This window comes from Camelus dromedarius, chromosome 2 (genome assembly GCF_036321535.1).
Source record: "Camelus dromedarius isolate mCamDro1 chromosome 2, mCamDro1.pat, whole genome shotgun sequence".
NCBI lineage: Eukaryota > Metazoa > Chordata > Mammalia > Artiodactyla > Camelidae > Camelus > Camelus dromedarius.
In genome coordinates, this window is record NC_087437.1 from 65,055,256 (window position 1) to 65,076,147 (window position 20,892).

At 33.4% G+C, this 20,892-nt stretch overlaps 1 protein-coding gene across 2 annotated transcripts in view; it reads right to left on the reverse strand.

The window, feature by feature from the left end:
- Positions 1 to 20,887, reverse strand: part of EAF2 (ELL associated factor 2) — a 38,383-nt gene extending 17,496 nt beyond the window's left edge. Inside the window, exons 1-4 of one of the 2 annotated variants that reach the window (XM_064494731.1) lie at positions 20,659 to 20,887; positions 13,289 to 13,383; positions 3,396 to 3,532; positions 1,498 to 1,643 (exon numbers count right to left, since the gene is read on the reverse strand). In XM_064494731.1, coding sequence (XP_064350801.1) covers positions 1,498 to 1,643; positions 3,396 to 3,532; positions 13,289 to 13,383; positions 20,659 to 20,767 — 487 coding nt within the window. In that variant the 5' untranslated portion in view covers positions 20,768 to 20,887. The remainder of the gene's footprint in view (positions 1 to 1,497; positions 1,644 to 3,395; positions 3,533 to 13,288; positions 13,384 to 20,658) is intronic. The other variant, XM_010981548.3, reaches the window with a different exon arrangement.
- Positions 20,888 to 20,892: the final 5 nt, after the last annotated feature.

Below are 20,892 nucleotides of genomic sequence, written 5' to 3' on the forward strand. Positions count from 1 at the left end.
TATTGATATGCACTCTTTACAAATACCACATTTGTCAAGTCTCTCTCAATACCTATTTTAAATATACTGCTGCAGAGGAGGGAAATTTAGATTCTTAAATCCTAAACTAAAATTCCAGACATCTCAAACATGAAAATGTAAAAATTAAACCACAGAAACACTAGTACAATTGACAGACATCTAAAGATAAACCTGAAAAAATAATTCAACCTGAGCAGTAAGCACTGGCATAGCAGGGTCAAGAAAATATTCAAAAGAAGACAGTCTAAGGAACATCCTATACAAACATCTCAAGGTAAATTCTTATTCAAAGTTAGATCTTTATGCTTAGATAATGTTAACTTATCCTCCACAATACAATGCTTCAATACAATGTTTTTATTAAGATCTCTGCTAAAAAACTGCCATATAGTGGAACCTCTTTTTGTATTGTAAAATTATTGTTGAAGATACTATATAGTTTAATGCTCCAAACAACAGGTTCTATATGACAAATTCCTTTTAAAATTTAGTAGGAGGAAAGAGTCTTGAGTCTTTGGAACCTATCTCTTAAATAATACAAAATATGCTACTTAGGTCTTCATTTTTGCATTAGTGGATAGGAAGCTCAGATATAAATTCAATGTGTTAATAATTGGCAAATTTGCTTCCTCTTCCCCTTCAAAATCTTGATTTTCTGTTCTAGTATTTTATTATACACATGCATAAAATGACACCATGATTCAAATCCATTTTGGAAACAGATATGATATAATAATAAAATAAAATTCAGGATCCCTTCTAGCAAAAAGGTTCTGAACTTATATCTTCTTTTCTGTTTGTAAAGGGAACACTAATATATTAGGGAACTAATACTACAGTGGCCTAGAAAGGGGCAAGTGGAAATAGCTATATGCAAGTTATGAAGGAAAAATTTAGAAGCAAATACACTTTGGTGACCAGGGTCTTACTCTTACTACAATTACCATAACACCAACACCCAAACTGCAGCTAGGAAAAAAACGGAGATTTAAGTTTTCTTACTTTCAAAATGACTGTGCCTCTCTAGAAACATCTTCCTTCTGAGAAGTAAGCAGCAATTCAGAAGAACTTGCCCGCTGCTTCAGCTTACTACATCTCCTACTTCACTATTGGTTTGGTGACATCTTAGACATCTACAGTCTGGCTCTACACAAAAAACTTCAATAGGAAGATGCTGTGAAGAACTGAATTTGAATCATCACTACTGTCAAAAGGAAGAAAACTCCAGTTACACATATCTAAATAGTTACTGTTTTCCCCTGAATAATTAAAAAATATATAAATTCTCATATAGGTATAGGCTTATGCACATAATACTCCAAATCATAACCTACACTCTTCTCCAGGAAAAATCCATGAAAAAGACATTTTGCTCTCAGTAGAATTTTAGATTCCTTGTCAATTAAAATGAAAATTTTCACTTAACATTTCTTAATAATTTCTTGTAAAGGGACATTATATACACATAGATTTTACCTCTTTCAATATCATCCATTGGAGATGCTGGGGACATCTTGTTTTCGGATGGAGAGTGTTTTATAAGGTTGGGAGTCCTAGTTGAATTCCTCATTTGTTGCTGCTGTTGCTCTATACGATACTGCATTTTACTGCTTCCTTCAACTCTGCAATTAAGAATATCAAAAGGTCAAAACAAGTATAACAGCAATATAACAACAATTTCAATTCACAAAGTTACTGAAGTTGACCACTTATTCTTTTCCCTAGAGATCTTTAAAGTGATATTCAAGGATTAAACATTAATTTAATTCATTATTTAACAAATATTTATTGAGCCTTGCTATATGCATAGCACACACACAAGTCCACTGAGGGATACAAATGTGAATAAACGCGAAATCACTACTCAAAATTGAATACATAAGACATACACAAGTGACTAAAATAAAATGAAATTATACGTAAGTGTATAAGGTATAAGATAGACCTTAAATTCTGAAGTTATCATTTCTGTTAAAATTAAACCATTTTACCATTTTTCATTCATAACATTAAGACATGTTACTAAAGGAGAGTCACATAATTTCCCTTCAATACTTTTAAGAAAAGAATATGCAATACAATTATATTGAATTTGCCTCTCCCATTATCAGTCACCACATCCTCTTAGTTCTTCCTTCACAAGGCATTTAGAACTTCACTTTTCTCTTCATTCTTACTCTCAAAAACCATGATTTATGCATTTTTGTTTCACACATTGTTTCATTTAAGTTAGTTTGTTTGGTGGATTCATACTTCAAAACAAGAATTAGATTCTTGGTAAAAAACACTTTAACATGTAATTACTGCCAATAAGGCAAGGTCCTAATTTCATAGTTAATATTGAAGGCATTAGCCTCAACCTACCTTAATAACCTCTAGTCTACTATCAACCACGATCCCCACTTTCTAATAGTCTACAAAGGCACAAAAACAAATCTGTGCTCTATTCAAGTAAGTCTTACTCATAGGCTCCAAGTAAGTCATATATATCCCTGCCTTCAGGCCTTGCTTACATCCTCATGGTCTCTCTGATCATTTAAATCAGTAGTTTCCAAACTTTCCTACAAATAAAAATCACCTGTGGAAATGGGTAATTTAAAAATAGAGCTTCCCAGGTTCCTTCTCCGGTCTGTACTTAGATTTGGGAACTAATATGTTTAACAAGCACTCAAAGGTAATTCCTATCATTAAATATATTTGAGGGGGGAAAAAGCCCTAAATTTTAACTTCTTCTCAAGGTACATCAATAAGGGCTCTCTGAATGCTCCAATCAATCATAACCTCTTCCTTCCTTTAATTCCTAGAACAATTTTTGTCTATACTATTTGTATGGCTTTTAGAGCGTATCCCTCATATTACATGTTAATTAATGCACTGCCTATTTCCAAAAATTTTTTTGAGATGGCTATATTCTCTTATTGTCTTTTCTAGTGGAACTGTCTGTTAATCCAATTAAAATGTTTAAGATTTGAGGTTAGTATTTGTAAAGGAAACTATCCTTTTTCTAGTGCCTTACATATCTAGGTGCTTGATAAATTTTTACTAATGAATATGAAATTATTTAAAAAAGTATATAATGACTTCTTTCAGTCCAGTTCTATGAAAGCACCTACAACAGAATAAGAGATACACCTATACATACAGAAAATATTCAGAAGCAAAACAAGCTTTGCATTATCACAGGGGGAAATGGTTAAAGCTTTTGGATATAGATCTCCATCAAATTTAAACTTAGAAAAAGATAATAACATTTTTATACCACACAGAAATAATCCTTATATAATAATGTGACTTAATCCAATAGCTTTTTCCACTGACATTTCCTTAGCAATTTATGTGTTGATAAAATAAAATTTATTTTATTAACCACATACCTTGTTTTTTTAACAGTGATGTTGCTGTTGAGTTTTTCTAGTCGACATTCCCCAGTATCATGGTTAATAATCAAAATGCATTCTTTTAAATAAGGTTTCTTTGAACCTTTGAAAACAGTTACTGGTGTAGTTGATCCCTGTTTAAAAAGTTAATTATTATTACTTGAAATTTATAATAGAAATTCAGTTGGGAGGGCCACTGAGATCTTCTGTCTTTCTCAATCTATTTTATACTTCAAGTTACCTAACTACCTAAACTTACTACTCTGGCAACAAGTACTACAGTAAAAAATACAGATAAAGACAGGCTGAGATCTCAAAGCTGCTGTCATTGAGGAAAGAAAATAGAGGAAGTACTTGCCCTGAGGAAGAATTTGCAGATGTGTAGATGTGATCTGCAATAGGCAATTGGGATTCAATTCTAATGCAACCAATATTTCTTACAAAAAAGGGAAAAGAAACCCTGAATCATATTTCCTACCCCTCCTCTTCTTCCATCCTAAGTTTAATTTTTTAAATCTGGCATTTCATTAAAGTGGTGCTTCCCTATGCAGATTAAGGAAAATGAATGTATCAAGAAACATGTTACACTAAACCTACTGGTTAATTTTAGCATCATTAAAAGTGGGACAATCAGAAATTATATGCTTCATGATGTGATATAAAAGGTATGCAGAATCATCTATAAAAGTATTTTTGCCTAAAAAATCCCCACAAAGAATCTAACTCTCGTCAAGCCTTTAGATACAACTACCAGTTTATAGGAAATATGAGGAATAGAGGAACAAGTTGAATAATACCAGAAAGAAGTAATTTGAAATCCAAAATGTGGATATTTTCTCTGGGACAAGTAACCTGATTTCACCAACAAACCAGTGGCATGAAAGTGGGGAGGGACTTTTACAGAAGAAAAGAGACTTAAGAAACATAATATCAAAATACAATAATAGGACTCTTAGATGGATTCCGAGGGGGAAAAACTGAAAAAAAATTTTTTGAGACTATCGTGAAAATATGAATATGGACTAAATTTTATAATTAATTCTGCTATGGGTGATAACAGTCTGGTTAGTATGGTAGTTAGGTAAAAATAAAAATATCCTTATCAGTTAGAGATGAGTATGTAAACATTAATGTAATGGCATGTCTGGCTGGGATTGCTTTAACATATGTCAGGAAAAAAAAGTAGTACGAAATGATATAAAAAAGATTAGCAAAATGCTGATAACTATTAAAGGTCAGTGATGAGTACCTGGTGGAGTTCATTATATTATTCTATTTTTCATAATAAAATATTAAAGAATCCTAGATTCTTACTAATAACTAACATCTACCTACATGCTCCTCCTCTGTCCTTTGTCTCTGCCTCCCTTAACCCTGAAGGAATTTTATGTTTCTCATTCTCTTATTTTATCCCACATATAAGTATCCCTAAACAATATATCATTATATTTACTTGGTTTTGAAGTTTACAAAAGAACATTAAATTTTTAGAGCACTGACCGATTATAATAATTTTGTCAAATACAATAGTAATATTAGATCAGGTTAGAAAAAGGTGATTTCTAAAAAGATTAAAGGGCATATCATATTTAAAAGTTTTTATGATAAAAACTCTCACCAAAGTGGGTACAGAGGGAACATATCTCAACATAATAAAAGCTATATATGACAAACCTACAGGCAGCATAGTACTCAACGGTGAAAAACTCAAAAGCTTCCCACTAAAATCTGGGATGAGACAAGGTTGCCCACTATCACCACTCCTATTCAACATAGCCTTGGAAGTCCTAGCCACAGCAATCAGGCAAGAGAGAGAAATACAAGGGATCCAAATTGGAAAAGAAGAGGTAGAAGTGGCACTATATGCAGATGACATGATACTATATATAGAAAACCCTAAAAGATCCACACAAAAACTACTAGAAATAACTGAAGAATTCAGCAAGGTAGCAGGTTACAAGATTAACGTTCAAACATTGGTTGCATTTCTTTACACTAAAGATGAATCAACAGAACAAGTAAAGAAACAATCCCCTTTAAAATAGCACCCAAAGTAATAAAATACCTAGGAATAAATCTAACCAAGGAGGTGAAAGACTTATACATGGAAAACTATAAAACACTGATTAAGGAAATTAAATTAGACTTTAAAAAATGGAAAGATATCCCATGCTCCTGGATTGGAAGAATCAATATTGTTAAAATGGTCATACTGGCCAAGGCAATCTACAGATTTAATGCAATCTCTAACAAATTACCCAGGACATATTTCACAGAAATAGAACAAATCATAATAAAATTTATATGGAACCACAAAAGACCTAGAATTGCCAAAGCATTACTGAAGAAAAGGAAGAGGCTGGAGGAATAACTCTCCCAGACCTAGACAATACTATAGAGCTACAGTAATCAAGACAGCATGGTTTTGGTACAAAAACAGATATATGGAGCAATGGAATAGAATAGAGAGCCCAGAAGTGAACCCACAAACTTTTGGTCAACTAATCTTTGACAAAGGAGGCAAGAACATACAATGGAATAAAGACAGTCTCTTCAGCGAATGGTGTTGGGAAAACTGGATGCGGCATGTAAATCAATGAAGCTAGAACACTCCCTCACATCATACACAAAAATAAACTCAAAATGGATCAAAGACTTAAACATAAGACAAGATACAATATCAGTGGTTTATAGTTTTCTGTGTATAAATCTTTCACCTCCTTGGTTAGATTTCTTCCTAGGTATTTTATTACTTTGGGTACTATTTTAAAGGGGATTGTTTCTTTACTTTCTTTTTCTGTTGATTCATCATTAGTGTAAAGAAGTGCAACTGATTTTTGAACGTTAATCTTGTAACCTGCTACCTTGTTGAATTCTTCAATCAGCTCTAGAAGATGTGGTATATTTATACAATGGAATACTACTCAGCCATAAAAGCTGACAACATAACGCAATTTGCAGCAACATGGATGCTCCTGGAGAACGTCATTCTAAGTGAAGTAAGCCAGAAAGAAAAAGAAAAATACCATATGAGATCGCTCATATGTGGAATCTAAAAAAAAAAAAAGGACATAAATATAAAACAGAAACAGACTCATAGACATAGAATACAAACTTGTGGTTACCAAGTGGGTGGAAGGTGGGAAAGGACAGACAGGATTTCAAAATTGTAGAATAGATAAACAAGATTATACTGTATAGCAGAGGGAAATATACACAAGGTCTTATGGTAGCTCACAGAGAAAAAAATGTGACAATGAATATATATATGTTCATGTATAACTAAAAAATTGTACTGAACACTGGAATTTGACACAACATTGTAAAGTGATTATAAATCAATAAAAAATGTTAAAAAAAGACAAGATACAATAAACCTCCTAGAAGAAAATATAGGCAAAACATTATCTGACATACATCTCAAAAATGTTCTCCTAGGGCAAGCAATAGAAATAAAAGCAAGAAAAAACAAATGGGACCTAATGAAACATACAAGCTTCTGCACAGCAAAGGAAACCATAAGTAAAACAAAATGACAATCTATGGAATGGGAGAAAATTTTTGCAAATGATGAAACCAACAAAGGCTTGATCTCCAGAATGTATAAGCAGCTCATACGACTTAATAAGAAAAAAAACAAATAACCCAATCCAAAAATGGGCAGAAGGCCTAAATAAGCAATTATCCAAGGAAGAAATACAAATGATCAATAGGCACATGAAAAAATGCTCAATATCACTAATTATCAGAGAAATGCAAATCAAAACTGCAATGAGATATCACCTCACACCAGTCAGAATGGCCATCATTCAAAAATCCACAAACGACAAATGCTGGAGAGGCTGTGGAGAAAAGGGAACCCTCCTACACTGCTGGTGGGAATGCAGTTTGGTACAGCCACTGTGGAAAACAGTATGGAGATTCCTCAAAAGACTAGGAATAGACTTACCATATGACCCAGTAATCCCACTCCTGGGCATATATCCAGAAGGAACCCTACTTCAAAAAGACACCTGCACCGCAATGTTCGTAGCAGTACTATTTACAATAGCCAAGACATGGAAACAGCCTAAATGTCCATCAACAGATGACTGGATAAAGAAGATGTGGTATATTTATACAATGGAATACTATTCAGCCACAAAAAACAACATAATGCTATTTGCAGCAACATGGATGTCGCTGGAGAATGTCATTCTAAGTGAAGTAAGCCAGAAAGAGAAAGAAAAATACCATATGAGATTACTCATATGTGGAATCTTAAAAAAAAAAGAACATAAATACAAAACAAACAGACTTATAGACGTAGAATACAAACTTGTGGTTGCCAAGGGGGAGGAGAGTGGGAGGGGACAGACTGGGATTTCAAAACTTGTAGATACTGACAGGCATATGTAGAATAGATAAACAAGATTATACTGTATACCACAGGGAAATATATACAAGATCTTGTGGTAGCTCACAGCGAAAAAAAAATATGACAATGAATATATGTATGTTCATGTATAACTGAAAAATTGTGCTCTACACTGGAATTTGACACAACATTGTAAAATGACTATAACTCAATTAAAAAAAAAAGGAAAAAAAATTAACAATCAGTAGAGATTTAACATATGACCACAAGGAGGAGTATGAGATAAATTTGGTCATTGAGAATGCCATAAAAGAGGCGTAGGTTAGACTTCTGAGAGGCTGGGAGAGAAATTGATGAAACCAAAGCAAGGAACAGGTTTTCCCCCTTATTTCTAAGATGAAAATGATCTACAGGAAGTCAAGTACGCATAGCACACAGATGAGGACACATCCAGAGCAGTCCTAGAAGAGGGAGATGTGGAGTACTTAGCTGAAGCCCTGGTCAGGTAGAGAGCCAGGAGCACGATCATGACAAAACTAAGTTGGGCCTACCTGGCTGGTAAGCTTATTTTTAAGATGTCTTGACTGAAAACAAGTAAGAACTCCAAAATAGCAATCCAAGGACTCCAAATTACATTTAAAAGACTCATACTATATATATATCTATGTATATATATAAATACACACACACACACACACACACACACACGTATTTTAATTTGTATTCTTACCCAGAATAGGATACTTTTTTAAATTATAATACATTATTGTACTCTGAGTTTCTGAAGAATAAGTACTGGATCAGAAATTTTTTTTTATTGCTCTTAGCACCTAAAGTACTAAGCTCTTCACAGATACTCAATGAATGCCAAATATGAACAATGTGAACATTTTTATCATAAATAACAAATGAAATAAACCTTTCATATACTCTCTACCTGCCTTTTCCACTTTGAACAAGTTTTTTTTAATTAAACTTTTTCCTCATTAAAGTGAGCATCTTCTTATTTTAAACTTCAATTTCTTGCCATGTCCCTGATTCAATTCTCCAAATAAAGAGTATTAAAATATCAAGGTACCAGGAAACTTCTAAGCATATGAACTTTCCTTGCCTCTAAGTAACCACTGAATACATCCTACCATCTCCATGTTAACTGCTATAACCCAACTTCAGAACTCAATCATTGTCTCACCTAGATTACCATCATCCTCCTTCCTACTCTCCTTCCAATTTTGTTTCCTATCTGTTGACCGGCAAATCCGATGATGCCTGATTATGAATACCACAAAAAGAAATAATCATAATGGAATGGAAGAGTACAGTAGCGCTCCTAAACATGAGGGAAAACAAAAAGAAAAGAAGAGATGTTTGATGAAACCAATAAAGAACAAAAAAGAGAAAACAAATTCAAATAACTAATACATATAAGATGATAGAAATAAAAATCAAGTATATTGACTTTGAACTAAATGTGGATAGAATTCTCCTAACAAAAATGGAAAGCATTACACCGGGTTTAAAAATGAAACACAGAATATTCTGTCAACAAAAGATATACTTAAAACAAAATGTAAGCTAAAAAAAAGTAGAGACACTAAGATTCCATGAACATGCAAACAAAAAGAAAGCAAAAGTGGCACTATTAATATTAAATAAGGTGGTATTAGGCTTAAAATCACAAAAACAGGATAAGAAAGGTTTATTATACAATGATAAAATATATAGTTCATTTAAAAGTATACTAGAAATAGACTTACAGACACAGAAAACAAATTTATGGTTATGGGGGAGCGGGTGGGACGGGATAAATTGGGAGTTCAAGATTTGCAGATACTAACTACTATATATAAAATAGATAAACAACAAGTTTATACTGTATAGCACAGGGAACTATCTTTAATATCTTGTAGTAACCTACAATGAAAAAGAATATGAGGAGTATATGTATGTACATGTATGACTGAAACATTATGCTGTACACCAGAAGTTGACACAGCAGTGTAAACTGACTATACTTCAATTTGAAAAAAAGGGGAAAAAAGTATACTGTAACAGGACATTAAAATAGGATTCTGGTCCTAAAATAAGCTGAAGTCCCAAGAATGTGTTATGCTATCTTCCCATGTGAGCTAAGTAAACTCAATGGAAAGAATCAGACTAGGTTCACCTTGGATTGGAGGGTTGTCCAGAGTGGTATAGCAATCTGTCAGACATGTGGAACTCTCACAAGTCCAGGGTTTGAGGGCTAAAGTTGTTAAGCAACCACTAGAGATGCATTCGTTGCATAACAGGAAGTATAGTTGGAAGGCTGAGGGGTATTTAATCCAGGCCCACAAAAAGTACCCCACAAAATAGAGAGCCAGCACTAACAATATGACAAATCCTAACAATCAAGTAAATTTTTTCCTTTCAAAATTCAGCATTTTGAGATTTTATAGCAGTCAACCATAGAGAATTGTTTGTAAAAAGGAGAGATTAGCAAATGCTCATTATTAATCCCCTTAACAGTCTTCATTTTTATTAGTTTCTTCTATTTGATACTACCAAAGAAAACCTAGAGGAATGAGAATTAGAAAATCTACCCTATCAAAGAACCACCAGAACCTGAAGGTACTCTTAAAAGTATAAAATTTCTATCTTATGGAATGTCTCCAAGCATCTAGGCATTTTTACCAAGATATGAAGGCAAGTTCATAAAGAGAATCAGAGAATCTAAACGCTTCAAACTAATGATCATTATATTTCCACAAAATGCCCACAAAATTAGTAACACTGAAGAAATGTAAACCTCCTACTTATTTAAAGAAGTTCTTTAATTTAGGGGAAAAATCCACAAAATTTAAGAATGTAATTTCTATTCTTATTTACAATTGTTTAAGGACTCTAACGCCCAGCAGGAAAAAAAAATTGCTCTTAACAGGTAGTAATTTTAACAGTTTTCTTTCATTCCAGCGATCTGAAAGAGTCCCAGGATAAAATTCAAATTTTTCTGCATTACACATTAGGCCCTTCTTTATCTGATTCCTAAATACCTTTCCATCTCTCACTATGTCCCCATATGTCCCCCTTCTTACCTAGCCACTGTTTCTTACCTAGCCACATATAAATACAAGAATACTTATATGTGGTTCTTCAAGTGTAACAGACTCTTTTGTTGCTTTGTCTTATTCCATGTCTTTTTCTTTCTCTGCCTAAAAGGTTCTTCCCTCTTTCTTTCACATGAGTAATTCCAACTCATCTTTAAGACAGCATATCCTGATGTCTCCTCTCTCTCCCCTCTCCCTCCCACTGCAGGCTGAGTTACCTCTCTTTTATACTCCCATAATATTCTGTGTATTCTCTTATGATAGTCCTTATATTACAAAATTTTCAGTTATCTCCTGCCTTCCTCATTAAATGGTAGTATTTTTTAGGACACTGACCATGTCTAGTCTACCTCTGTATTCCCAAAAGCTACCTAGCAAAGGACTTGCCACACAGAAAATACATGTGTATATGGTCTAGCTATCTGTCTCTTTCTCATGTACACATATACACACCCAAAAAATATTGAGGCATATTCATTTTGGTCATATGTCTGGTGGGCTGGGGAAGGAGTTACTTTTCCACAAATGATTTCTTTGCTGTTTCAAAAATTTACAATTTGTAGGCTTGAAAATTTCCTCCTATAGTTGTCATTCCTTTAAGAAGTATTTTTAATTGAGACCATAATCAAACACATGGTGGATAACAACTCTGGATTATAGCAGGATCATGTGTGAATGAAAAAGGTTTATTAATAAGTGTAAGAATCCCCATCTACTTGGAGTAGAAAAGCAATGCAAGAGATGAGGATGGGAGGAATGTTATTTTAGAAAACAATATTCTACATGGCAAAGAACTCAACTAAGGTTCTGCAAACCAATCATCACTGGTCAATAATCCTATAATCTGAGACTAGGATAAAAGGTGGTACCTGTTATCTACTTGATGCTTTTTAATAACTTTTAAAATTAAATGAATGATTTAGGTTTTCCTTTAATAAACCTCATAAAGCAAAAAAGCCTTAGATTATTAGGTACTTAATTTCCAAACTATTTAAGAGGCACCAGAATCTGAACACTTTTTCATAACACAGTAATACAAAGGCTAACTTATCTACAATGTCTTGTACTGAATTGATTTTTCATTTCCTTCAATTTCAAAGGAAGCAAATGAGAAATATACAATAAAGTGCCCCTGCAAATTTAATTAACCTTAGGGAAACCGTCAGAGGCAACTGATACACTCTGACATAAAAGCAGGGTCTCAATATATAGTGTTGACTGATAAAAATAAGAAAAAGATGGAAGACTAGATAGAGAATAGAGTTTGTTTGCTATATCTCTGAACATGACAAGCCATCTCATAAATGCTTACAAGAGAATGTGGATGATCTAGCACAAAACCATTCCTATTACAAAAATTAAACAAAACAAAGGGGAAAAAAATCTCAGAAAGTCCAGTGTTCTCTACAATAAAGTACAAAGTTAAGTCTTGGTTTTCTCTGAGAACAGATCAAGTCAATACAGAAGGAAAAAAAAGAAACAACATGAAAGCTAAGAAGTTTCTAACTCAAGGACTGAGGGAAAAAAGCATACAACAAAGAATTTGTGTATTTATGTAAACAGTATTGAACAGTGTTACTCTGATACACCAGAACATTTTAAAATGGGTGAAAATTTTGGTTAAGGCCTCCCTGACCTAAACTTTCTTTTCCAACCCATTCCCCAAATTATTGCTAAAATCACTCCCAAAGCACGAATCTAATCTTGTTAGCTCTCTGCTTAAAAACATCTAATGGTTCTCTAATACCTATGAGATAAACTCCAAATTCTGTATTATAACATAAAAGATTCCTCATAATATAATGCCCATCTACCTTTCCAGTCACTATTCCTATCAGTCATTTTTTCATTACCCTGTAATTTACTACATTAATTCATTTATTCCACAAAATTCTTGTTCTTTCTCATTGGAGTCTTTCAGATACTGTTACTTTGGCCTAGAATATTCCACTCCCTTCTACACAATGAAATTCTACTTGTCCTTTAAGTCTCAGTCAAATAGCATCTGCCTTTTAAAGCCTTTCAAGATTCCACCAGGCAGAGTATTTAACTCTACTTAGGTGCTTAAACAGAATTTGTCTATGCTCTAATCTATAGCACTAGATGTTTGTGTCTGTCTGCTGTGACAGATTAGGACTAGAAGGTAGGGGATATGTTATTATTCCTAGTTTGGAATACAAAATTGCTCATAATAGTGATTTAATAAATATCTGTTTAGACCTCTAATTATTTCAAATCACTTAATATGATAGTTCTCAAAACTTACAAAGTAGAGTTTAAGTATTTTAAGATTGCTTTACCTAAAATAGTTGAAAATAAGATTTTTTGCTGTTCTGTTTAATTACTTTAACTGACTACACTACATGAATTGTGCAATTATTTTCATTTAAATTTAATGGAAATCCTGCAAAAAGATCTCTTCAATCTAAATATATAGAAATACTCACTTCTATATTTGGCAGAGTAATTGTCACTTGTTCACCTTTGCCGACTTCAAGCTCTCCTTCACAAGAAGTGTCAATAGAGGCAGGTTTGAAGTCATCTAAAAATAGATACAGATACAGATTTTTATGAGATGGAACAATATCTGAACATCTGTATATCAAAAATATGAGCATGCTTCAGAGTGATAAATCATTTTTCAACAGCCAGTAATTAAAAAGGGTTAGAAGGGTCTTAATGTTACAAATAAAACACAGTACAGTTTATTTCTGTATGTGTAATTCTGAGAAAAAAAGAAATAGCTATACTCTAAAACAATATTCCTCAAATCATGATCCCTTGGGATTCTGTTTACATCAAGATGAACTAGACTAAGGTGTTCTACTGCTAAAAACTAAATAATGTCAGTATCTTCGCAATTTGCTAAAAACTGTTATCAGTAGAACATTTTCAATTTTCAGCCTTATTCTCCCATACATTTTTAAAAACCATCTTCGGCACCTACTACCACTTGCCTGTTGTCCTAGCAGAATACAAAATGAGTGAAAACACAGCACACACATACTTAAGGGGAAACTTTTTAAAAAAATTTATTTAGTTTAACAGCTTGAGTTTTTCATAGAAATATATGCCACTAAAAGATGTGTAAATTTAACTAAATCTGCCAGAAGAAATTAAAAGAAGTTTTTGTTTTGAATTAAATCATAATTCAAATGATATTAAAATATATCACTGAGAACAAATTTAGGGTGCTGAGATACTTCATATGCTGAACAAGCTTAAAAACCACTAAGATATGAAAGTTACTTGAAAAATAATTCACATCAATATGTATCAATGACTAATAATAATTCTGATATAGAATTCCTTTGCTATTGCCAGATTATCTTCTGTTTTTTTAAAGAGAGGCCGGTAATCCAGATTTTTGTATAAAAGATCTTGATTTTGGGGTATTTACAACTAATTCATGTTAAAACAACTGTGTGAGTCAAAGAAAGCATCTCTAAATTCAAAATCAGCTGATAGGCTGTTAATCTATAACCTCTGTTCAGTGTTTAAAAGCTGATTCTTTTTCTTTATATCATTACTTTTGATTTTTATAACAACTCTTTGAGTTGAATATTCTCATCCATATTTTACCAATGGTGAATCCCTCTAAAGTAATGAACTCAAGTCACATACTCTACCCACTCCATATTATATAGTCTCTTTGCCTTAGATCCACAGTTCTTTTTTAAAAATTTATTTTTTTTTGAAGGGTGGTGGTAATTAGGTTTACTTACTTATTCATTTATTTGTTTAATGGAGGCACTGGGAATTGAACCCAGGACCTCATGCAGGCTAGGCACATACTCTACCATTGAGCTATATCCTCCTCCCTTGATCCACAGTTCTGAATTTGTGTGTGTATGTGTTGGGGCAGCAAGGGTGGTGTTAGATGAGGGACAGTTATAAGTCCCTATGGGAATCTGAAGAAATTATAGACCAGCCATAGATCCTCTCTGCAGAAAAATGCATTTATTAACATACATATCAAATACTATGTAATTTCAAGGGATTCACAAGCCCTTGAAGCCCATGCCATAGATGTTCATAGGATATTATAAGATACCTATAACAGACAGAAATGTACTCAAAGTATCTGCAGCTTTACTTAATGATAAGCAGTAATTTATAACCAGTAAGTCTAGCAAAATTATTCTGAATCTATGTTTCTAATTATTTTTACTGTTAGAATTAATAAATTCCAGTTTTTATTACTTGTTATATTAAGTAGTGTTGTCTTCTATTTACCTTCATACAAGTTTCTTTTTAAGAATACAACTTATGAAACTGTACAGCTACCTGTGAAAGACAGAAATTAGAACATTCTCTAACACCATGCACAGAAATAAACTCAAAATGTATTAAAGACCTAATGTAAGGCCAGATTCTATAAAACTCCTAGAGGAAAACATAGGCAGAACACCCACGGACATACATCACAGCAGTATATTTTTTGAACCAGCTCCTGGAGTAATGGAAATAAAAACAAAAATAAACAAATAGGACCTAATTAAACTTAAAAGCTTTTGCACAGCTAAGAATACCATCAACAAAACAAAAAGACAACCAACAGAATGGGAGAAAATATTTGCAAATGATGCAACCGACGAGGGACTAACTTCCAAAACATACTAACAGCTCATACATCTTAATGTCAAAGAAACAAGCAATCCAATCCAAAAATGGGCAAGAGACTTAAACAAGCAATTCTCCAATGAAGAAATACGAATGGCCAATAAACACATGAAAAAATGCTCAGTATCACTAATTGTCAGAGAGATGCAGATCAAAACTATGAGATATCACCTCACACCAGCCAGAATGGCCATCATTGAAAAGTCTACAAACGATAGATGCTGGAGAGGGTGCAGAGAAAAGGGAATCCTCCTACACTGCTGGTGGAAGTGCAGACTGGTGTAGCCACTATGGAGGACAGTATGGAGGTTCCTTAAAAAACTGAAAATAGACTTACCGTGTGATCCTGCAATCCCATTCCTAGGCATATAACCAGGGAAAAATAAAATTCAAAAAGACTTGTGTATGCCAATGTTCACAGCAGCACTATTTACAATAGCCAAGACTTAGAAACAATCCAAATGTCCATCAACAGATGGCTGAATAAAGAAGATGTGGTACGCATATACAATGGAACACTACTTAGTCATAAAAAAGAATAAAATAATGCCTTTTGCAGAAATATGGATGGACCTGAAGATCATCATTCTAAGTGAACTAGTCTGGAAAGAGAAAGAAAAATTCCATATGATATCACTTACATGTGGAATCTAAATAATAATAATAATAATAATAATAATAATAATAATAATAATAATAATAATAACAACAACAATAATAATAACAATAATAATAATAAGGATACAAATGAATTACTTATTATTTATAACTTAGATGATTGATTTCTTGAATATGTGTAAGCACATTTGACTGTCCTGTATGATTGGATCACCACATTTTTGTTGATTCTAATTTTATGGTTGGCTTTACTCCTTTGATAACTATGTAAGTTTAAAAAGCTAAAGCTCTAATCTTCTCTTAGAAACAACGGTTAGTAAATATATATAAACTAAAAAAAGTACAGTATATTGTATATATTGTATTTACATGCAATATAATGTATATGTGCAGTCAAACTGTAATAATTCTACCTAAAAAACTGAAAAAGGAAAGAAAAGAAAACAAAAGAATACAACTTATGAGTGTCAAGGGGTTAATAGCTCTAGAATTACAGAATTTGTTGAATGATTTTCATGTTCATGCTTTCCAAATGCTTCCAAATGTCAAATATATTTTCTTCTAAGTTGCTGATTCCAGGCCAAATAGTTTATTTCTTTTAGTTTTTCTTGGTTTGGAAAACTCACCACTAATTTTATCATTTATTTATTCTCTCTGGCTTTCCTTCATCTATATTATTTTCTTCAGGTTTATAATATAATTACTTATATTACATAAAGAGTAGAAAAACATTTCCTGCTTTGTACTTAATATTTTTCTGTTAGTGTTGCTCACTTTTCTGACTACTTGGCTGTAGCATCACACAATGTCAATATCTTCATGAAAGAGTCCACAATTAGTATCATAAATTTATTTCCTGGGATTTGAATTAATTTAACTAACTCTAAAACCCACACCCTTTCCAATATACCACACTAATCAGAGAACATTAACTGTAAATATAATTTTAATCCTATATTTCATTAGCGTATTTTCTAATATTTGCTCACACCAAAGCTTAACAACCACTTTTTTTGGGAATGGCTCCCCTTGATGTCCCAGACAATCTTTCTGTAGTCAATGCCCATGAGCTCATTATTTTGTGACAGCAAAAAGTGGTGTCATTTACAGCCTTAAGAATTTCAATCTTTATTCCCTTATATGATATAAATTGTAAAACTAGTATTAGCCCAAACCAAAATTTATTTTAGTGAGTCCTGTTGCTCAAGGTCTTCTACTGAGTGAGGCATCTGCTGCTAAGCATTTAGTTTATCATTTATGGAACATCCCACGTCCTCCCTACCACACGCCAAGCTATCTTTTTGATAGGTTTTATTGCAAAGCCCTGATAAATGCTTTTTGAAAGTCTAAGTAAATTACATGTATTGGTACTCCTTATACACACATGAATATAACCCTTCAAGAATAATGGTGACTACTATTTATTCTGTCCAAATACTGTGCTAGGTTGTCAATACTATCTTATTTAATCCTGAAACTCTGAAATGTAGATATTATTATCCCTATTTTACATATAAGAAAACTGAGGCTGAAAGCTTAGGTAATGTTACCGAAGGTACACTGCATATATAGGTGGTAAAGGTCAGAATTCATACCCAGGTTTTTCCAAAGCCTCCGCATACTGAACAGGTACAATTACCTAAGTACATAAAGATAGGATATTACTTTCTTCCAGGTAACACTGTTTTGAGTGTTATAAATTAAATCCACCCTGAACGGGATTAAGAGGTACAAACCTCCAGTTATAATAAACAAGTCACAAGGATGTAATACACAACATAAGGAACACGGTCAATAATATTGTAATAACTCTGTGGGGACAGACGGTTACTAGACTTATTGTGGTGATCATTTCATAATGTATGCAAATGCCAAATCATAATGTAGCACACCTGAAACTAACATAGTATTGTATATTAACTATGTTTCAAAAAAATTTAAAATAAATAAATGTCATGCTAAAATATATTTGAATCATCCTTATGAATTATCATGATACTTTCAATATTTTCACACCCTTCCTGTTAAAAAACTTAGATTATAACAATATTTACATTGAGTGAATGAATGAAAATTGTGAGCATTATGTAAAACTGATACTGGAAACACTGTATTTTTCACATACCTATCAATTTAAAGGCATTTAATAATTTTAATAAAAAATGAGAATGGTTGAATTTATTGCTTCATTCTATAGGTAAGATGAACTTAGCAACTTAAAGTGAATTGTCTAAAGTTCCACAGTCTATAGAAAAGCTGAATTAATGTATTTGTGTATTTTCTGTTCTACTTCATTACAGAGCTTAAACATGAATATATTTTTTAAAAAACAGAAACAAGGTCTTATTTATTCTCCCTGAGGAAAAACATACTTTCACATGTAGTACTGATAAATAAAGTAAAAATAATAAATATTCTTTGTTTCCAGAAAGAAAAATGTACAATTAAAAGGAAACAAATTAGGTTCACCTGTATCAAAGTCAGAACTCCTATTCTATAGTTTCTATCCCTCACTCTGAGTCTTTAAGAGTAAGAATTATATGGGAAATGAACCTATCCTCAAGAATAATGATTGGTTTTATTTTAAAAAATCTAGAAAAGTTCTATCTGCTTCAACAAGAAGAATAAAACTAAGGGCTGAAAACTTTTATAATGTCTTCCATAGGACTAAAAGTGTATTCAAACATCTGGGTTTATTGTGGTTATTATTATTGCTGTTCTATTTTCATTCTTGTAACTAGATCATCCAATTCTCTAATTCTGAAGACACAATTCCAGCATTTTGAAAATTTTTGTTTCTTGAGCAAAATTGTGTAATCTTAAACCTTGTAATTAAAAAAATTAATACTAAGACTACTGCATACCTAAGAAAGAAGAGGAAAGGAGAGAGAGAAGATATTATTTAAGAGAAAGGCATGGAGAAACCAGATAAGAACTATATCATATTTTTGGAAAACGAGACTGAAGAAAGAGAGAAACTGCACAGCCAGCACTAGCTGTCTCACTGTGGTAAGCCCTGGACCACAAAGTATGGTAAAGAAGAACAAAAAGGAACACTGTTGAGATCTGTTTGCAAATGTCTTCCCATTTATTCTATCAATTGGATATCAATTTTGCTAAATAAAACCCTTTTATAAAATGTAAATATATCCATGGAGAGTTAAACCTATTGGTTCTTCATACCTTTACTGTGAGTTACTGTAATTAGATTGTGTCAAACTTAAGTAAACTTCTGTAAAATGTGAATTTTAATTGGGTGTTCTGATTGAAGCATGAAATACTTCAGAATAAAAACCATAAAGATCTTTGAACAGTCTAAGGCCAGAATAACTGAAAAAGGTGGAGTGATGAGACACTAAGGAAGGGCAGGGCTAGCAAGAGGAAGTGAAATAATACCTACTTTACAATTTGCCACAGAAAAATAAGAGGTTATGATTCAATGATCTCAAAGTTTCCTTCCCACTCTATAATTCTATGAGGGCAAAGAATGAATGTTTTACATACCAAATCATAATATACTATATTTTTCTTCCTGAAACTTACATCATCCAATTATTAAAGCAAAAGAGCTCCATTTTCTACTTCAACAACATAAAATACAAAAATGTATCAAAACTAGTTCCAGAGGACAACCAAAAGGAAACCAAAAGGATAAATCATAGGGGGGAAATATCTTTCTAATAAATTAATAATACATCCTTCAATACTTTGATAACCAGTATTTGATGATTGACTGAAATTGGGAGTCCAAAAGAGATACAGATTATTAAAATGGTCCAGAATCTCTCTCTGGGAACACACTTAAATAAGAACCCTCATCAGCCAGAAATACCTAAAGTAAAGAGACTATTTCCCCACCAACCTAAAGGCAATCCCTTTCCCCAGCATAATAATAGTTCAGTCCTTCGCTCTCTTCCATTTGTCACCTTATTACAGTTGTCCCTTGAATAACAAGGGTGTAAACTGCAAGGGTCCACTTCCTTGCGGATTTTTTTCAATACATATAGTATCTGTACTTTCATCTTTAGAGATCTTTAAATTAACGAAGTGTGGGAAAAGTTTGTTCGATTAGAGATCACAATATGCGGAATTAAAAGAACTAGGGGTTGAGTCCTGATTCTATCCAAATGGTTTCAGCTTCCGGACCTTGGGTGAGTCACGTATCAATTCTTTAGTTTTTGAGGCAGAGAGAGCAATATGTGGATTTTCCACTGCGCGGGATCCACGCCCCTAACCCCTGCCTTGTTCAAGGGTCAATTGAATTTTCCCTTCCATCTCTGCATCATCCACCCGTCATGTCTATCTCCATCCATAGTCACTCCTGCAGACCTCCACAAAATACCCCTTTCTGCCTGTTGGTCTTAACTTAAATTTCTGCCCCAAATTACCCACAGCTGCTCCACGCAGCTGCTTCCACCGATACCCTAGGACGCGGGACAAGGCAGTGGATCACGTTGGGCAGCCACTTTCCTTCAGAATAAGAAGGTATGTGCGAACACGACTTGGGGAGGGTTGTCTCTCTGCACCCGCATAACCAGAGCTCCCCCTTTTCCCTCCCGGCGTCGTCCGTACTCACAGCGCACTGTGTGGAAGGCGCAGCGCGGCTGCTTCTCAAAACTCTCGCCTAACTTGAGAATCCGCTCGCGACTGTCAATATGCGAGGGTCTCGCTACTCCATTCATCATTATCCTCCAGCTCCGACTTGGCTTCGGCCACCAGCGCTCATTACCATCTGCCACCTCAGCCTAAAGCAGCTGCACTTGCTGCAGCCGGCGCAGCCACCACAGACCCCGCCCCGCGCCGGACAAGC